Source organism: Copadichromis virginalis, linkage group LG8 (assembly GCF_057382275.1).
Source record: "Copadichromis virginalis isolate Kocher_CV1m ecotype Utaka linkage group LG8, C_Virginalis_male_GT1.1, whole genome shotgun sequence".
Lineage (NCBI taxonomy): Eukaryota > Metazoa > Chordata > Actinopteri > Cichliformes > Cichlidae > Copadichromis > Copadichromis virginalis.
Genome location: NC_140625.1, coordinates 12,682,427 through 12,703,279, shown reverse-complemented (window position 1 = coordinate 12,703,279; position 20,853 = coordinate 12,682,427). Strand labels below are relative to the sequence as shown.

At 42.5% G+C, this 20,853-nt stretch overlaps 1 protein-coding gene across 1 annotated transcript; it reads right to left on the bottom strand.

Annotated features, from left to right (window-relative positions):
• Positions 1–1,993: 1,993 nt before the first annotated feature.
• abi3b (ABI family, member 3b) lies at positions 1,994–4,543 on the bottom strand. The gene is made up of 5 exons (XM_085467210.1): positions 4,239–4,543; positions 3,937–4,104; positions 3,575–3,754; positions 3,371–3,438; positions 1,994–3,003 (listed from the first exon to the last, which is right to left on the bottom strand). The coding sequence occupies exons 1-5, from the start codon at positions 4,380–4,382 to the stop codon at positions 2,631–2,633; spliced, it is 933 nt and encodes a 310-aa protein (XP_085323336.1). The 5' UTR covers positions 4,383–4,543; the 3' UTR covers positions 1,994–2,630.
• Between the last annotated feature and the right edge of the window lie 16,310 nt (positions 4,544–20,853).

Here is a 20,853-nt window from a genome sequence, read left to right as displayed (position 1 = left end):
ACTCTCAGTACTGTGATGCTGTCTGTGAATATTGCTCTGTCATAATGCCTTGACTTTTATATATGTACGTATATAAATTAAACAGTCATCCTTGGTCTTCCTTTGAAAAACATCAGGTCAGTTTTTTTAAATGTGAATTTGTTGTGAAGCAGGATTATTACAATTAAACAGCAAAAACAAAAAAAAACTACAAGAAAACTTTTCACCAAAACATATTTTACGTGTAAGTGCATTAGTGCATTTGAGCAAATTCGAAATGAACTATGTCAATACAGGATTCTTTCTCCCACAATGTGGAATTACAACATTTAATCTAAAACAGATACCGAATGTCCCGAATGAAACTTATGACCACATACATGCTCATATTTTGGAAAGGATGGAAGAAGGCATAAATGGTTATGGGCTGAGTTAGGGTGATGATGGTGAACTGATGTAGGGTGGTGGTGCTGGTAGTAGTAGTGATGGTAGTGATGGTAGTGGTGGTGGTGGCGCTGGTGACTGGTTGAGGCAGGGTGGTGGGTTGATGTAGGGTGGTGGTGAAGGTGGGTTGATGTAGGGTGGTGGTTCAAGCTGAAAAACAGGACACATTTGATGAAGGAGCGTGCTTATTACTGGATTAAGAATAGACTCAGTGAGCAACATGAGCATCATCATTGTCATCATCATCATCATCATCATGACGTCATAAATGCATGAATACTTACTATGTATGGAGGAGGAGGACTGTCATTTCTTAAGTTGTACACAGGAGGCTGAAAATACAGTTCGTAAATGTGAATTACTTCCTCCTCGTCCCGCTGCTGCTCGTCCAGTATAGGGATCGTGTACACAGCGGGAGAATTATTGTGACTAGGTGAGCAGTATTGTCCTGGTTCTCTATTATAAGTTAGGCAACAAAATATGCACACAAGGACGAGGACAATCAACCCAGGAACCCTGGGAAGAGAAAGGCAACGTAATCATTAACTAACATTAATAAAATGAGGTGTTTGTATCAATCTTGCCCTGGAAAGAAATACTTACAAAAAAATAAGAAAGTCCATCAGATTTTTCTTTAAACCTAAGTAAGGTTTAAGAAAAAAGAGCACTTGTCAAAAAATAAATACATTTTCAATCTCATTTTTAACTTTATGAACTTAACTCTTCTTTATGGATGTTATGCAATCAGGTGTTCACTATCTAAGTGTTACTAAGGAGAGGTTCAAAGGTAGATTTTTATCTTCTTCTACTGTCAGACTACAACAAAAAAGAAACCTGGAAATACTTTATATAATATGGCCTACAACTTAAGGTATAATTTCCCTGTAACTACAAGGAATTTAATGTATTTTACTTAAAATTACAATGAAATACATTTACCTACAAATACTTAAAGCTGGGTACAGGAAGCACTCATTTCCTGTATTTAGAAAGTTATGTTTAAACAGTGATGACTTGGCTCTATCATTATATGGTCACATAGGCATGTAAAAGAACAGCTGACTTAGAGAACATCCATCATGCACATCAACATATTGAGTATTAAATAAAAATGTAAAAAGGCAATTCAACGCCCCATGAAATAAGGCATGAGTATAGTGTTTGCTATTCCACAAAATGACAATGAAATTTTACACTACTTTAAATTACTTATGCAGTACATACATTTATTTACCGTAACATTTATTTACCACATAATTTCTTTGTTTCCTGTAAAAACCTGAGTTGTTGCCCGCCTATTTTATTCTGTTATTCCTACCTTTAAGCATTTGAAGCTTGATATAATTACATTATGATTTAAAATAAAAAACACTGATTTAGTTACAGGAGAATTACACCTTAGTCACAGCACATATTATAAACTCTTGGCGATGGTTGTTTAAGGTAAAGCTAATCAACATTTACGTTAAAACTTCATTTAACACAAACGTTTAATTGTTGCTAACACACTTTATATCACACCTCGGTACAAAATTAAACCTCAACAAAATTTGGATCAAACAAAGTGGAGGACAATTACAAAACATTTATTTTTCATTTTGAATGACATGTAATGACACAGGCTGAGTGTGGCTTCTCCTCGTGATATGGGCCTCGCTAAACAAAATCCATTACTAATAGATTCATCAAATTATTTCCATTTTTAAAATAAAGCTTACCTTCAGCTATATGTAGGTTAAGCAGAATGTTGACTTATATCAATGTACAGCCTTGTTTAAGAAGCAGAAATCACCTAGATTGGAGCTATTGACGCAACTTATCATCAGTTATGCTCTTGCTACACAGTATATTGACAGCTGCGCTGGGCTAAAGTCCACTGCCATTAAAGGTAACAATATGCAGGTGTAATAAGGAAAGGAAATCACATTTTGGGGTGGGGGGGATAAGCAGACAAGGGAGAGCAAGAATCCCTGTTTCAGCTTGTTTTTAAGGAATGCAGTCGAGGTGTTGTTGAGACATGTTGGAGGAATCTGTAGAGCGGCTGTCTGTACCAACAGAACTGCCATTCAACAGGCCGTAAACCACTGCAAGCTCTCAAGCTAAAAAACGAAACAAAATGAATGTTGATCTCACGTCCTTGTTCACAGTCTGAGTAACTGCAAGTAATATGAGAAGTTATTCTACCAAGTACAAGACACACTGTAATGTTACAGTCTTAGGGGAGGTGGGGGCGGCGGTGGCGGCACATTAACAGAGGTGCCAGTGTTGAGATGTGGTGCTGACAGAAGAGGAGGCGGAGGAGGAAGAGGGGAACCTGCAGATACGGGACGAGGTGGCGACGGGAAGGTGCTTGACGGGCTTATAGCTGGTGGAGGGGGAGGTGAAGGGGGAGGCGGGGGGAGATCTGTGAGCGAGGGGAAGGTGGGCGGAGGGGGGAGGTCAGTGTCCATGGAGAAAGAGGGAGGCGGCGGGGGAGCAGGCAGGTCGGGGTCCAAACAGGCTGAAGAGGCCGGAGGAGGAGGAGGCAGGCTGTTGTTGGTGGGGACTGAGGGTGGTGGCACAGCGATGCCGTGACTGGAGCTGTAGACAAGACATAAACACCATGAGCACTACTGATAACCTGACAGCGAAACTGTGTTTTATAATGGAACAGTCCACATTTGTGAAATAAAGACATTTAGAAGAAGTTGGAAACATGAACGCCACTCATGACCATGAAGGAGACTAGTGCTGGTGCACTGGTGCTCACAGAGACCACTCACACCCAGGACCTCACAGTGAACCCAGGACATTACTGCTGTGATGTGACAGTGCTAACGACCCCACAAACATACCACCTTTTTCCATATCATAATAGTTAATTTTCATTAAGTTAAGGGTGTTAATTAAAACAATTATGTCAGTGTTTCCATAAAAAACTAGCCACAAAGAGGAAGGGTCTACGTACAAAGAGGTGTCTGCAGCGCTCTGTATGCTGTCTGCAGTTCCTGCTCTCTTTCTGGGCGCTTCAGTGACCTGTGGAGTGAAGAAAAATGAAGGCCACAGAACTTCTCCACATATAACATGTACCATACCGGGAAAACAGAGATGATTTTTCTATAAAGCTTTCATCTAATAAGAAGGAAGACAAGCCTATCAGATTTTTCTTTACCTGAAAACTGTGTCCTATGTTGTCCAGTGTGAAGTACGAGATTGGCTCCCTTGAGTAGGCTTCCTTAGGCTCCTTGCCTGAAGCTGGTGGGGTCATAGGCTTGGAAAAAGTCTTATTTTTGGGGGTAGTGAACACACCGATCTCTCTCCTGGCCACCTTTTCACAGTGGATAGCTGCATCCTGCAAAGCACAGTGGAAACAGCTTCAGTCAGAAAGATGCAAAAACTCTCAATCACATCACTTGTTCCTCTGAGAACCTCTGACAAAGTTACTCTGTGGCTTTAAGCAGAAATGTTACATTGTAAATGACCAGTTTCACATACATGCAGCTAGCACTGTACTAAAAATATATGGCTATTTACCAGTGACAGCAGGTTGATGGAGGACTCCATGTCTTTAATCTGCCTGGCCTGTAAGTCCAGCAGTCTCAGCACAGAGCTGGCCACATTGTTAATCTGATAGGTCACACTGGCCAGCGACTGGTTCACCAAAACCTTGATCTCTTCAACCGCCTTGGATTGATCTTCTGCCTGAATTGTTTAAAAATTAATTAAAATGAAGATGATGATGATGATTATAAAAGATCTAAACATGCAAACCTATGAAAACTGTTTTGTTTATATAGCCCTTGTGGCCCTTTTTTGGGAGTGGGGGCATTACTCACCTGAACATAATTGTTATCGCAGTAATCTGCCACTCGGTGGAGGTTGCTGCAGTTATCAACAAGGTCCTTCCTGGCAGCCGGCGCCTCTTGTAATATCTGAGTAATAAGTTCCGAACAATTCTTTTCCTCCGTCATTTCTCCCATGGGTGTCGCTGAAAAAAAGCCTCGTAAAACCTTTAAGTGTACTTGTTAGTATCTGATGAAGATGGAAAAAGTTTTCTGGAAAGAGGCAGCCGAGGCTGGGGAATGTGAGGTCGGTGGGGAACGCGGAAAAATACTGCAGGGTACAGAATTTAGAGCAGCTGGTCCCAGGGCAGGGCTAACAAGTGAGGTCTCGACTAGGACTGCTTAAGCAACATCTGTCTCGCGAGAAACAAACAAACAAACAAAAAAACACACCATTTTTTACATTTATTTTTTGGTGGGGTTAATGTTTTACACGTCCCATAGTTTGCTTGATAAAATAATTTAAAATAATTTTGCAGGTTTTAAGGAGCCCGGATGAAAGTCACTTGTATTATTCGTTAAGTCCACTAGAGGTCAGTGTAGTCTAAATAAAATAACTCAAGGTCTGTCGACGGCGGTTGCCCTCTGCAGTGATAACAACGGTGGGGGTGAGGATGATGATCGTCGCTCCACACGTTTGGATGCAATCTGTGGAAAGCAGGTATTTTTTTAATGATAAATTCAGGTAAGTATAACCAGAGAGATGATGACTTTTGCAATTAGGTTCTTACATAATTGCCAAACGCTTCGCCAAGTTTAAATACATTGCATTGTTTTACATATCCTGTATAAACACATTCAATTCCCCAACATCCTTCTTTGAGTTCTGGGTAAAAGTTCACAAGTCCCTGACTCCAGGTTTCCAACAACTTTGCGTTGGTTTACATGCTTATGCCCTTTTTGGGGCCATGCGATAAACCACAAGAAGAACTGACCTTAACTCCAGTTATTTTGAGTTTGATTACAGCCTTTTATCTAAACAGTAAAGAGAGAGAGTATGAATCATCATAATACTGCAAGATATATGTAAAAACCTTATGTTGTCTTGTTCTGATCACCCATTCACTTCAAATTATTTCTGACACGTCACTTGAAATATTTCCTACTACTGGATTCACTGCTTTAACATTTGTAGACGATCCCTAGAGGCATCATAAGAATCCCCTGACTTTCCCCTAGTGGTACCATGAGTTTGACATTTGGACTGTATTTGAATCTTAATCACGATTACCTACCATGGCGCTTGATACAGTTCCCCGGAGTTCATTGAGGAAAGCTGCAGACCAGCTACTGAGTTAATAAAAACAAAAAATTACAGTTAACAAGAAACATCAAGAGGCTGTGGAAAGGTGCGTCTGTACCAGGAGCATTTGCTTTACTGCCACCAACACAGGGATGGTTCTAATTTGACAAAACAGCTCTGTGATAATCGAGCTTTCTTGCTGCTAAGGTCTTGTGAGGAGACCCTGACAGACGTAGTTAGAAACCCTTTTGGATGTGGTTCCATGCAGCTTCAAGCCCTAATCACACTTTTATCCTGAAGTAGGAGCCATCGCAAAATAAATGTATTCTTTCTTTATCATTATTTTAACTGGCATCTGCTTTTTTCAGTCTTTCACAGCACATGAGATTATAAATTGAACTATAAACATTTACGGTACTGAAGTTAAAATGATTAATTGTCCCAGAGATATCTTCTTCTTTTTTTTTTATCTGGTTATAAATTTCTTTATCTTTTAACTTGAGCCTAGAATTCAAGTCATGCTTATGTTTGGCTAGTATAATAGATTTTTGCCACAGTGTGTACAGTTATCAGTTTAGCTGATATTACAGAGTTATTAGGAGCAGTGGTGACTGTTAAGACGTTTTTGATAACTTTATTTCTTTATTGGATATTTGTTTCACAAGACTAATATTCAGCGCAATATCAAAGCTATCATATGATTAATGAACTCCATCTTTATCATTTAATTTATTTTAATTTGTCAGACATTTGATCTTATTCCTATCCTTAGCTTGACTTGAGTCTTAAAGGCTATATTTTAATTGATATGTAAATTCCCTCCAAATTTGTTTGATTTTCTGTGTTTCTGCACTCTTTGAAAGGACTTAAAAAAGGTAACACAGAAACGTGTTGTCACATGTGCAACACCTTTTGCGTGAATTTTGACGCAACATGTGTAAAAAATGCTTAAAATTACCTTCAAACAACTTTCAAAATAAACACGTGTGTGACAAATCTGACACAACGTGTGTTGTCCCTGAGCTGATGCAACACGTGTTAGCACTTAATGTGTTGTTGTTAATACATCTGTAAGAGTGCAGGACGGGCTTTTTAAGGCTGGCTTTCATAAGCACTATACAAAGAACATTTCTTCCTCTTCTTTTTATTTGGTTATTATATTTGGCAGCGTTTGTGTGCATGCGTGCCATCATTCTGTCTGTAACCACAATAACTTTGAATGATGTTTTGAATGAATTCTGATAAAACGTTTAGGGAAGTAGAGTTAACCATCAAATAAAATTTGCTGACGGACGTGGGTTACTGACCTGGCAACCTGGCTGCCCCTGGGTGGGTCCGGGATGGGCGTGAGGTTCTGGGGGCGCTCCGTCTCTGGGCTGGGGCCCGGGCCGGGCCTCGGGGGCTTGGGTCCTGGTTGGTGTGTTGCCGGGGTTGTGGGCGGGTGGGTGCATGGGGGCCCGGCCCTGGAGCAGGGTGCCGCCGGTGCGTCGAGCCGCCTGGGGGGCTCTTCAACTGGTGGGGGGGATGGTCACATCTTGCAGGAGCTTTCTTCTCTTCAGGAACTCTCTGCAGGAGGGGGAGATACAGGAGAGGTGGAGGAAGATCTCAGCCTGGGCGTTTACCGTCTTATGTAGTCTGGAAGATGTGTGGATGGTGGGGTGGGTGCAGTTTTCTCTGTGGTGGGGTTGGGTGGACTGTCCAGGGCTCTGTGGAGCCGGAGGGCGCTACTGCACTGGGCCCCGGTCTGATGGGCCTGGGCCCCCCTTCCCTGGCGGGTCGCGAAGGGTGGGAGTGCCTACTGGGGTCAGCGGGGGAGCTGGCCCCAGGGAGGGGTTACCTGCCCCTCCCTTCCTTCCCTCCCCATCTCCAGCTGCCTCCCTCTTCCCGCTCCTCCACAACCACCCACACATGCAGGGCCTTGGAGTGGGGGTATGTCACCAGGGTGCAGAGGAGGCTACCCCCCCCCCCCCCTCCCCCCTGTCCCCTTCTGGCTGCCTCTGCCTCAATTTTATCCCACAACTTAGACATTCACATTATTCACACTCTCATTACACATACATATAGGATCTTGGGGGTGGGCACAATTACGGAGTCCAAATTACCATCAGGGTGTATACCTCACCCCTGACGTCGTTGCCCACCTCTCAATTTTAAATACACTTAGTCATTGAGGGCTAGCAGGAGGGACTATGCGCTTACCTGCTGCTCCTTGGCAGGTAGCTCCATGCCCTCCTGGGTTTTAATTGCACCTTAGAACACACATGCATCAACACTACAATGAGCGGGTGGAGGGAGGTTTGGAGTCTTCTCCCACCCCCATTCTCTGCGGCCTGCTGGAGCGGGAGGGCTAGTAGGAGGAGTTGGCCGTCCGACTGCGGTCTGGGGTGTGGGGCCTCCCTGCTGCTGCGGAGTCGGGGTGGTCTGCCTCTCCCCACTGCAGGGAAAAGGGTAACACCACCTGGGTCTGGGTGCAATTCCCCCCTCCAGGGGCAAGGGTACCTAGACCCGGTTGGTAGAGTACGCTTGGGGAGTGTGATTGTGTGTACAGCGTCTCTTTATGTCTGTCTCCACGTTGGTTGAGTGTGGAGTGAGTGCATATGAGAGCATGAGGGTGGGAATGGATGTTTGTGTCTGTGTGTGCCTGTATGTCTGTGTCTATATGTCAGGTTGGGTATCAGACGCCACCTCTCTGGGGACACCTCAGGCCCTCCAAGGTTTGGAGGCCTATCTCCACCTACCACCACTTCCCCTGCCGGTGGCGGACTCCCTCAGGTGTCGGTGTGTTGGTGGTTCTTTGTGTCTGGGGGTGGGCGTCCGGGTACACACCGGCTCACTCCTTGGCGGCCGCTTGTCGGGGCCTGGGGCCTGGGGCTCGCTCGGGCCCCTTTGGAGGTGGGGTGCCCCCGGCCTCTCGGCCTGGGGCTCGGTCACTCAGGCACAGCTGGGGGCCGGCGGAGCTCACGGGCGCGTCACTGCAACTCCCCCTGACTTCTGCTCCGCGGCTGCTGGGCGAGCCCTCATCTGGGACTCTCCTCAGCTCTTACTGGAACAGTGGCGCGGCTGCCCCTCTGTTGGTCTTCCATGGTCTCTTGTGTTCTGGGGGCCTCTGGATGTCTGGAGTTTTGATCTCCTCCATACCCGCTTCACACCCTGGAGGACGGGGCTGTGGCCCCCCCACACTCCCTAGCAGATCATTACATGGAGAAACCTTTGGAATGCAAGCATGCTGATCCACACAGGTATGCACACATGGGTATTCACAGACGCGGACTAAAGCTTTCTTGGCTGCTGCCTCAAAGCACACTGTGCGCTGTCTATCTTGCGTGCTGCACAATATCGTTTATTATTTAGTAAATATTGATGTCTATGACTAGCTAGTTTATTGTGATGGTGCTTTGTTTTCTCTATTATTATGTTGCTCTTTGTTGTTGGCTGTCTCCTCTGTTTTTTTTTTTTGTTTGTTTGTTTGTTTGTTTTTTTTTCTCCATACAGGTGACCCAGGAGTTCTTTTTTTTTTTTTTCTCTCTCTTCCCCCCCCTTCTCACCGTCTCTTCTCCCCTTTGGTTTTCTTTCTTTCTCTCCCCCTCTTTCTCTCATTCATTCCCCCTGTCCTATTTATTAATAAAAAAAAAAAAAAAAAGACAAAGGATGAACTGAAGCTCTGCCATCACGTAATGTCGCATACTGCTGTTTCTGATGTCATTTAGAAAAAAAAAAAAAAAAAAGAAACCCTTTTGGATGTGGTTCCATGCAGCTTCAAGCCCTAATCACACTTTTATCCTGAAGTAGGAGCCATCGCAAAATAAATGTATTCTTTCTTTATCATTATTTTAACTGGCATCTGCTTTTTTCAGTCTTTCACAGCACATGAGATTATAAATTGAACTATAAACATTTACGGTACTGAAGTTAAAATGATTAATTGTCCCAGAGATATCTTCTTCTTTTTTTTTATCTGGTTATAAATTTCTTTATCTTTTAACTTGAGCCTAGAATTCAAGTCATGCTTATGTTTGGCTAGTATAATAGATTTTTGCCACAGTGTGTACAGTTATCAGTTTAGCTGATATTACAGAGTTATTAGGAGCAGTGGTGACTGTTAAGACGTTTTTGATAACTTTATTTCTTTATTGGATATTTGTTTCACAAGACTAATATTCAGCGCAATATCAAAGCTATCATATGATTAATGAACTCCATCTTTATCATTTAATTTATTTTAATTTGTCAGACATTTGATCTTATTCCTATCCTTAGCTTGACTTGAGTCTTAAAGGCTATATTTTAATTGATATGTAAATTCCCTCCAAATTTGTTTGATTTTCTGTGTTTCTGCACTCTTTGAAAGGACTTAAAAAAGGTAACACAGAAACGTGTTGTCACATGTGCAACACCTTTTGCGTGAATTTTGACGCAACATGTGTAAAAAATGCTTAAAATTACCTTCAAACAACTTTCAAAATAAACACGTGTGTGACAAATCTGACACAACGTGTGTTGTCCCTGAGCTGATGCAACACGTGTTAGCACTTAATGTGTTGTTGTTAATACATCTGTAAGAGTGCAGGACGGGCTTTTTAAGGCTGGCTTTCATAAGCACTATACAAAGAACATTTCTTCCTCTTCTTTTTATTTGGTTATTATATTTGGCAGCGTTTGTGTGCATGCGTGCCATCATTCTGTCTGTAACCACAATAACTTTGAATGATGTTTTGAATGAATTCTGATAAAACGTTTAGGGAAGTAGAGTTAACCATCAAATAAAATTTGCTGACGGACGTGGGTTACTGACCTGGCAACCTGGCTGCCCCTGGGTGGGTCCGGGATGGGCGTGAGGTTCTGGGGGCGCTCCGTCTCTGGGCTGGGGCCCGGGCCGGGCCTCGGGGGCTTGGGTCCTGGTTGGTGTGTTGCCGGGGTTGTGGGCGGGTGGGTGCATGGGGGCCCGGCCCTGGAGCAGGGTGCCGCCGGTGCGTCGAGCCGCCTGGGGGGCTCTTCAACTGGTGGGGGGGATGGTCACATCTTGCAGGAGCTTTCTTCTCTTCAGGAACTCTCTGCAGGAGGGGGAGATACAGGAGAGGTGGAGGAAGATCTCAGCCTGGGCGTTTACCGTCTTATGTAGTCTGGAAGATGTGTGGATGGTGGGGTGGGTGCAGTTTTCTCTGTGGTGGGGTTGGGTGGACTGTCCAGGGCTCTGTGGAGCCGGAGGGCGCTACTGCACTGGGCCCCGGTCTGATGGGCCTGGGCCCCCCTTCCCTGGCGGGTCGCGAAGGGTGGGAGTGCCTACTGGGGTCAGCGGGGGAGCTGGCCCCAGGGAGGGGTTACCTGCCCCTCCCTTCCTTCCCTCCCCATCTCCAGCTGCCTCCCTCTTCCCGCTCCTCCACAACCACCCACACATGCAGGGCCTTGGAGTGGGGGTATGTCACCAGGGTGCAGAGGAGGCTACCCCCCCCCCCCCCCCTCCCCCCTGTCCCCTTCTGGCTGCCTCTGCCTCAATTTTATCCCACAACTTAGACATTCACATTATTCACACTCTCATTACACATACATATAGGATCTTGGGGGTGGGCACAATTACGGAGTCCAAATTACCATCAGGGTGTATACCTCACCCCTGACGTCGTTGCCCACCTCTCAATTTTAAATACACTTAGTCATTGAGGGCTAGCAGGAGGGACTATGCGCTTACCTGCTGCTCCTTGGCAGGTAGCTCCATGCCCTCCTGGGTTTTAATTGCACCTTAGAACACATATGCATCAACACTACAATGAGCGGGTGGAGGGAGGTTTGGAGTCTTCTCCCACCCCCATTCTCTGCGGCCTGCTGGAGCGGGAGGGCTAGTAGGAGGAGTTGGCCGTCCGACTGCGGTCTGGGGTGTGGGGCCTCCCTGCTGCTGCGGAGTCGGGGTGGTCTGCCTCTCCCCACCGCAGGGAAAAGGGTAACACCACCTGGGTCTGGGTGCAATTCCCCCCTCCAGGGGCAAGGGTACCTAGACCCGGTTGGTAGAGTACGCTTGGGGAGTGTGATTGTGTGTACAGCGTCTCTTTATGTCTGTCTCCACGTTGGTTGAGTGTGGAGTGAGTGCATATGAGAGCATGAGGGTGGGAATGGATGTTTGTGTCTGTGTGTGCCTGTATGTCTGTGTCTATATGTCAGGTTGGGTATCAGACGCCACCTCTCTGGGGACACCTCAGGCCCTCCAAGGTTTGGAGGCCTATCTCCACCTACCACCACTTCCCCTGCCGGTGGCGGACTCCCTCAGGTGTCGGTGTGTTGGTGGTTCTTTGTGTCTGGGGGTGGGCGTCCGGGTACACACCGGCTCACTCCTTGGCGGCCGCTTGTCGGGGCCTGGGGCCTGGGGCTCGGTCGGGCCCCTTTGGAGGTGGGGTGCCCCCGGCCTCTCGGCCTGGGGCTCGGTCACTCAGGCACAGCTGGGGGCCGGCGGAGCTCATGGGCGCGTCACTGCAACTCCCCCTGACTTCTGCTCCGCGGCTGCTGGGCGAGCCCTCATCTGGGACTCTCCTCAGCTCTTACTGGAACAGTGGCGCGGCTGCCCCTCTGTTGGTCTTCCATGGTCTCTTGTGTTCTGGGGGCCTCTGGATGTCTGGAGTTTTGATCTCCTCCATACCCGCTTCACACCCTGGAGGACGGGGCTGTGGCCCCCCCACACTCCCTAGCAGATCATTACATGGAGAAACCTTTGGAATGCAAGCATGCTGATCCACACAGGTATGCACACATGGGTATTCACAGACGCGGACTAAAGCTTTCTTGGCTGCTACCTCAAAGCACACTGTGCGCTGTCTATCTTGCGTGCTGCACAATATCGTTTATTATTTAGTAAATATTGATGTCTATGACTAGCTAGTTTATTGTGATGGTGCTTTGTTTTCTCTATTATTATGTTGCTCTTTGTTGTTTGCTGTCTCCTCTGTTTGTTTTTTTTTTTTTTTTTTTTTTTTTTTTTTTTTCTCCATACAGGTGACCCAGGAGTTCTTTTTTTTTTTTTTTCTCTCTTCCCCCCCCTTCTAACCGTCTCTTCTCCCCTTTGGTTTTCTTTCTTTCTCTCCCCCTCTTTCTCTCATTCATTCCCCCTGTCCTATTTATTAATAAAAAAAAAAAAAAAAAGACAAAGGATGAACTGAAGCTCTGCCATCACGTAATGTCGCATACTGCTGTTTCTGATGTCATTTAGAAAAAAAAAAAAAAAAAAGAAACCCTTTTGGATGTGGTTCCATGCAGCTTCAAGCCCTAATCACACTTTTATCCTGAAGTAGGAGCCATCGCAAAATAAATGTATTCTTTCTTTATCATTATTTTAACTGGCATCTGCTTTTTTCAGTCTTTCACAGCACATGAGATTATAAATTGAACTATAAACATTTACGGTACTGAAGTTAAAATGATTAATTGTCCCAGAGATATCTTCTTCTTTTTTTTTTATCTGGTTATAAATTTCTTTATCTTTTAACTTGAGCCTAGAATTCAAGTCATGCTTATGTTTGGCTAGTATAATAGATTTTTGCCACAGTGTGTACAGTTATCAGTTTAGCTGATATTACAGAGTTATTAGGAGCAGTGGTGACTGTTAAGACGTTTTTGATAACTTTATTTCTTTATTGGATATTTGTTTCACAAGACTAATATTCAGCGCAATATCAAAGCTATCATATGATTAATGAACTCCATCTTTATCATTTAATTTATTTTAATTTGTCAGACATTTGATCTTATTCCTATCCTTAGCTTGACTTGAGTCTTAAAGGCTATATTTTAATTGATATGTAAATTCCCTCCAAATTTGTTTGATTTTCTGTGTTTCTGCACTCTTTGAAAGGACTTAAAAAAGTAACACAGAAACGTGTTGTCACATGTGCAACACCTTTTGCGTGAATTTTGACGCAACATGTGTAAAAAATGCTTAAAATTACCTTCAAACAACTTTCAAAATAAACACGTGTGTGACAAATCTGACACAACGTGTGTTGTCCCTGAGCTGATGCAACACGTGTTAGCACTTAATGTGTTGTTGTTAATACATCTGTAAGAGTGCAGGACGGGCTTTTTAAGGCTGGCTTTCATAAGCACTATACAAAGAACATTTCTTCCTCTTCTTTTTATTTGGTTATTATATTTGGCAGCGTTTGTGTGCATGCGTGCCATCATTCTGTCTGTAACCACAATAACTTTGAATGATGTTTTGAATGAATTCTGATAAAACGTTTAGGGAAGTAGAGTTAACCATCAAATAAAATTTGCCTTACATCCAGTAAAGTCTACAAGGTCAGCTCATGTATTGGTGGGAAATTGACAAAAAGCCTCAGAAGTTTAGTGTTCATTGGGAATATATAGAAAGCACCGTATGCAGATTTAAAATATGTCCCATTTGACCTCTGACCTGTCTTTGGAAGCCAATAGAATGACCTGAACATAAAGGCATTTGAGGGAATTCTGAAAATCACATTACAATAACAGGTTACAGTCAGGCATAACATTTCAAATATGTGTGCAGTGTTTCTGAATAAGTCTAATTTTTAATAAAATAAAATAGACTGATGATCAAAACCTTTTTTTGCTTGCTAGCATTACTAAACATTTAAACCCATTTACTAAACAGTGAAATGAATGCTACAAATGCATTATATGAACAAAAATACAAATAATAAAAAATAATTATACTTAAAATAATGTCAGGTATAATACAATTGGTTTCAACAGGGCAAATAACAAAGGTCAGATTTTTTAGGCTTTATCTTCAGTTGAGCAGATCTTTCATTTCTTTTGTTTTATTTTTATTGATCGTTTGATGAATGCCAACACCAGTTCTGCAAATTGTGCCTTGTGCTGCAGCAGCACTTTATCTAAGCTCCCCAGTCATGACAAGCAGTAGTGATCCAACACACTATGCCAAGACAAGAAGTTGTGGGCTCACAACATAACATACTACAGAGCAGCCGAGGAAAGGGAAAACACTCTATACTTACCTTTCTGCACTCTCACTGACCTCAGACATTATGTCAACTTAAATGCACAACTGTGGTGTTTTAACCTGTTCATTAATGGTTGTGACTGTGCTTCTTTAGTCCTCTCGGTACTGGAAAAAGAAAAGGTATGTGTGAAGAGTGTTAAGTAATGAACAAGTTTGCTACTTTAGCTTTGACCATCTGATAAGATCTGAACTGTTGCTTTTATCAGTGAACCCCAACCCACTGCAAATGAGTAGTATTCAAATCTAAGTCCAACGTCCATATCGGTCAGGACAGCACAAACTGCTGTTTTATGGTCTTGTTTACACCGTGAAACTATTCAAGTGTGAAGCTGTTTATTTTTTAAAATGGAATTGCTTGTAGTCCCTCAAAATACATCCCATTCACTAGAGGGCATGGAAAAATATATTCTTGGTCATTTTAATTAAATATCAAAGAACCTGGTAGAAGCAAGCCAGGTTCAAATGTGTAGAGCAATGCTGGGACTAATATAACATCAACAAACCCGAAGAAGAAGTCATATAGTTTAGGTTTGTAATAATTGCAAGAAAAGTGAAATCGAGCCTCTTGAACTGAACAAATCTACGGTCCCTGGCGCTGGTTCATGCTGCATACTTATTTGAACAGAAGCAAAAATTTTAAAAATAAATGTTCTGTTGACATTCTATGCCTGGGTGTATTCATGAGGGTTGAAGAAACAGTTTCCATAACATTTAAAAATATTTTCAATTTGACGTTGTTTATATGGAGCAATGTTCTCCTCCGGTGCCTTTTTTGGGGCTATTTTTACTTCTGTTGGCATGTTATCGCTACCAGCTGTTGAAACCATTGCCTGGATGTGGTTCATGTTGCACTCAAGGATTTTTTTTGTGCAACATTGCTCCGATTAATGCCCTGCTTTGATACTTCTATGAATCTTAATGAAAGGTTATTTTGGCTGGGCCCTTGTTTCCCATGGGGCTGCAGCAGTAGATAGACAACCATGTCTGATTTTTATAACAGATGCTCTTCATGACGCAGCGCTCCTATTTATCTCTGCTTGGGACTGGTACTAGGAGTAAACTAGCCTGAAATCCCCCTGATGCTTTTTTTTGAGTCATGAACTGGAGATCTCCCATTATTCACTTCTTCTGCTTCACTCTCCATGTGTTTATACACTACTTTGCATTTAATCATTAGTTATTAATAATCCCTGGCTCTCTTCCACAGTGTGTTTTCTGTCCTATCTCCCTCCCCTCTTCCCTTCACCAATCATTGCAGATGGCTTCAGCAGAAACTCGAGCCTGATTATGCTGAAGGCTTCTTCCTGTTAAAAGGGAGTTTTACCTCCCCGCTGTTGCCAAGTGCTCGCTGATAGTGAGTTGTTTGATAGTTGAGGTTCTCTCTGTATTATTGTGGGGTCTTTACCTTACAATAAAACGTAATTACTGTTGATTACTGTTGTTTTGATTTGGTGCTATAGAAATAAAATGTAATTGAATGCGTTAACCACTACATCACTGTGAAAATTTGCTGACCATTAAAAAAAAAAAAGAGAGTTCCTTTTAATGCCAGGATTACACCTACCAAGTTTGGATCAACTGTCTTTGAGACAGATGAAAGAATAACAGACGTATAGAGATTCCTTTATTCATCAATAAGAATAAGTCAGACAAATGTTGATTCATCTGGAATAATAATAATAATACAGATGCCTAAATATAGTTTAGGTTGTTGTAATTGTAAGTGAAGAAACTCCATCCTTGTTTGGCTTAATGTCATCCTATACGCTGCCATACCTGCCTGCATACACTGATACACACATACAGCCCAGCAGCTGACATTTCCAACATATAGCTGCAGGGCCGGCCCGTGGCATAGGCCGTATAGGCAAATGCTAAGGGCGCCGTCCATCAGGGGGCGCCACGCCAGTGCCATAAATGTTGAAAAAAAATAAAAAAGTTGGTACTATTATTTCTAAATACAAAAAATAATCCCACGTTAATTAAAATGCAAAGTAAAGCTTATTTAATAGAAACATTATTTGTTACAACATTATGCCCCCCCTCCCCGCACGGTGCGCCCCCTCCCTTCCCGTATCATGGTTCCTTTTGGACGTCACCACATCAAAAAATCAACACAAGATGTCAAAAAGGCCAAAACTGTCAGGTGCCCAGGGAAGAAAAAAGAGAGAAGAAGAGGAGGAGAAACGAGAAAAAGACAGAGGTAGGTAACGTTAGCCTACATGAAATTATTTGTCTGAATGTGATAGTAACCTAAATTTTTAGGATTAAGCTAATGTTACATGATTCGCTAATTGCTAATCAATAAATAGCTAGTTAACTGTTTTAACGTCAGTTAATATTGTGGAGGGGGCTAAATTGTTATGGAAAATAATAATGTAACGTTAGGTAATTACAGTACTCCCACCTTTCCCACCATTCCTCATTTGTATTCATCTTTTAAGCAGGTGTTTTTTGTTTACATTGTTATTGCCTTCTGGTTAGCTAACGTTTACCCTGCAGGTAATAGTCACTTTTCCACCCCTGTATATATTATAGTTGTAAGCCTAGTTGTTAAAGTGCACATCATTAATGTTAATTAAGCAATATCACATGAGAGGGAATGCTGTTTTTTAATATGAGCACTGCTGTGATTCGGTCAAAGATAATCATAACATAACATTCTCATATGATATTATACTGTTACTTTGCATTCTGCTATTCAGCATTTCACTGTAATGATGACAATAAATTGAATCTAATCTAATTTGCATAAGAGTTAACATCATACATATATCTCTTTGGTTTTTCATTTATATTATATCATTTCATTTTATTCCTGGAATCATATGTTTTTATTATTAGACTTTAATACTCAGTGGTGTCACATACTCCTCTCTTCAGATGCACTGTTGAAGTTTCTAAATCCCACCCCTGGGCCATCTACCACATCTACCGCTGCTGCCTCCACTTCAGCAGCACAACCCACCAGTGATGCAGCATCAGCAGCACAACCCAGCCATGATGCAGCAGCATCAAGCGGTCTTCCTGTTGCCTTATTTATATTGTATTTTTAATTTATTTTATCCAACTTGTTGACACGTTTTATTGTGTTTATGTATGTAAAATTTATTGTATTTCATATATTCATTTTTTATTTTTTGTATTCATTTATTTATTCATATCTTTTTTTATCTTGTTAATTATTCTGATTGTGAATTTGCTTTCTTTAAGTAAAAAAAAAAAGGTCAAAGACAAAGCTATTCGGTTTCTTGTGAGTACATACACTACACTGCCGATGTAGGGGGGCGCCACCTAAAATCTTGCCTAGGGCGCCAGATTGGTTAGGGCCGGGCCTGTATAGCTGTATGTGAAGATTGGATATTCTGGGCTATCACAGTTTCTCCACACTTCACAGACTTCCATTAAACGAAAAGCCAAATTTAATTATAGTTCTAGGGAGTGCAGGAAGATTGCATTAAAGGGACACATATCACACAGAGACACACACAAAAAAGGCAGCAGTTAACACTCTTTCATTGTCTCTCTGGGTACGCGCAACTGACAACTCAATTCCAGTTAGTCTTCAGGCACCTGCTGCCCTAGTCTTAAACAGTTTTTAGCCTATGAGCCACTGGCTTACAAAAACTCAGAACTTTGCGTTTGATGAATTTCTTTTCTTATCACAGCTGTGTCATTATTTCAGGATACAATAGCTTTCTTTACACTTTATATAGATTGTGGTTTTCTTAAGTACAGTCAGTGTCACAACAAGATGCTATCAGAAACACGTGTGAGGACATGAAAAGTCTCTCACCGTCATACCTGATTAGATTTCCATCAGCTCAGCTAGGAAGTGTTCAGTAAATAAGTGTTCAGGGTCGTTGCACGTGCTCAGCATATGGCGCACGTTTTCAAAGAGGTCAGCAAGTCCAAGCGCAGGAACATTAAAAGCTCTTTCAAGATATCAGCTATGTGGTGTGGTAGATATCTATGACTTCTAGTTGCCTTAGTGAGATCGATGGAGATTCACATGCAGGACAGTACAACCTAAACTGCTGTCACACAGTTGCCCACTTAGCTCCAAAGACAGAATGGCTCTGATTTAACAGTCGGTTCGGCTTTAATTTTCTGTTACAGGGATCATCACTGCGGTTGTCATTTCAATGTTAATTACCTTCACTGGCTAAAGTCATAATAAGCTAGCCAACGTGTTATAGCTCACACAAAGTGCTCAAGAGTTCATTTACCTCGTAAATAAAATGTCAGCATCAACTCAATTACAGCTGTTATCTGCTTCAGAGGGAAGATGTTATCAGCAGGAGTGCAATAATTTCCACCAGCAAAGCCATCTGGCGAGACATTAATTTTATATCCCCCCCCAATCCTCCAACCCCCTTAACATAAAAGGATTAGACATTTTAAAACCCTAATCTATTAATTTACTGTAGTCATGTTAAAATCAAGGTTAATGACTTTGCTAACTGTCTTTAACAGCTGTTATAAATCAAAGTACATGATGCCGTAGGTTAGTATGAAGAAGTATAAGCTGCAAGCATAAATGACTCTTAAACAAGCAACTGATGCCTTGACCTATAGAAAAATATGATTGATCGAGGTGCCTTATTTAAAACAAAACAGTAAACTAGTGTCTTAAGAAAATGTTGTTCTTCACTCGATCCCTTCCATCTGCAATACAAGATCAGGCGGTTTAGATCAGATGTTTCATGGCCCCATTTAGTCACTGCACTCACTACCTGTGCTACCCAAGTGGCTTAAAGACATAATCCCTCATTTTGTCACAGGACTCTAGAGTGCATATGATAAAACAACAACATCAACAACAACAAATCAAAAACAAAACAAGCAAACAAAAAAAAAAAATCTGATTTCCTTCCTTAAATGTCAGGTTTTCAAACTTAACGCACATTCACATGTGGGCTCAACATCAGCAGCAGCGATGCTTACATCTTAGCTTAAGAAACGCTTTGAAAAGACATCAGATCTTATTGGATATCTATATTGATATGAACTGGATCTCTTCCCAGCTCCTGGACAGTCTGAGGTGCAACCTGGTGGCCATCATTTACCCAGAACGATAATGTTAAAGGCAGCATGTTCTCCACAGCTTCTCCAGAGCCTTTTACATCTGTCATATGTCCTCAAGGTGAACCCGCTCTCATCTGTGAAAATCACAGGGTGACAGTGGTGGACCTGCCAGTTCTGTTTCCTATGACAAATGCCAATAAGGCTCCACGGTGGAGCGGTGAGCACAGGTCCCTCAGACCACGTTAAAATCTGTTTCTGATTGTTTGGTCAGAGACACTCACATCAGTGGCCTGCTGGAAGCTATTTTTAAGGGCTCTGTCTGTGTCATACAAAATCCCTGTTATTTATGTTCCTCTTTGCACAAAGAAGCAGATACGCATCCTGCTGATGAGTTGAGGACCTTCTTCAGGCCTGTCCAGCTATCCTAGAATCTCCTCCATGCTCTTGAGGCAGTGCTGGGAGACGTAACAAACCTTTTAGCAATGGAACATACTGATGTGCCATCCTGGAGGGGCTGGACTACCTGTGCAACCTCTGTGGGTTCCAGGTATCACCTCATGCTACCAGTAGTAATGCTGACCCATTGCTGTTTTGGGGTTTTTCTCATAGTTATCACTCTGTTGTTAATTTTTATTTACACCAAAGCAACTGAAACAGTTTAAAACCCCCTTGCTGCTTAACTGACCAGATCAATAACCCACAAGTTGAACTGACTTGATACTATACTCTGATTAAAACCGTCCCATTCATTTTTCCCCCCCGTAGCCAACACATATGATATAAAAGTAAGAAGCAGCAACATGCCCTTTTTAACACTATGATTAATTTTTTTCCAAGATCTCATTTAAATTGTAACTAAAGTCCGGTGAATGATCTGCTGCTTGGTAGCAATAAAGCCAGCTGACATATTTCAGTACTGTCTCAATGTAGCTTCATGTCACATAAAAGTGTGAATGTAACAGCAACATAATTGACCTTTTAAGGGGACTGTTTTGTTTGTGCATACCTGGTGACACAATGAATGCACCTGCTGGTGCAATACGGTGAGTCACATAGCTACAAGCCTGTAACTCTGCGCAGTATAGGAGGGTGACTGCAGTATGCTTGAAACCATGTTGGAGAGCAGTGAATGCAAACATTTATACAAAGCTAAAATGATTCAGTTAGAACAGTTTATTACTTTTGTTTGTTTAAAATTTGAGGTCAGTTTAAAGCTAAAACTGGTGACAATAAATGAAACCGCAAACCAGTGCTTGGAGAAAGTTAAAGAATATGGTGAACAAAGTGGAACATTGGACTCCTGAAGAGACAGCTATCCAAAGCTCTATGAGGTTTTAATCATGAGGTGATGG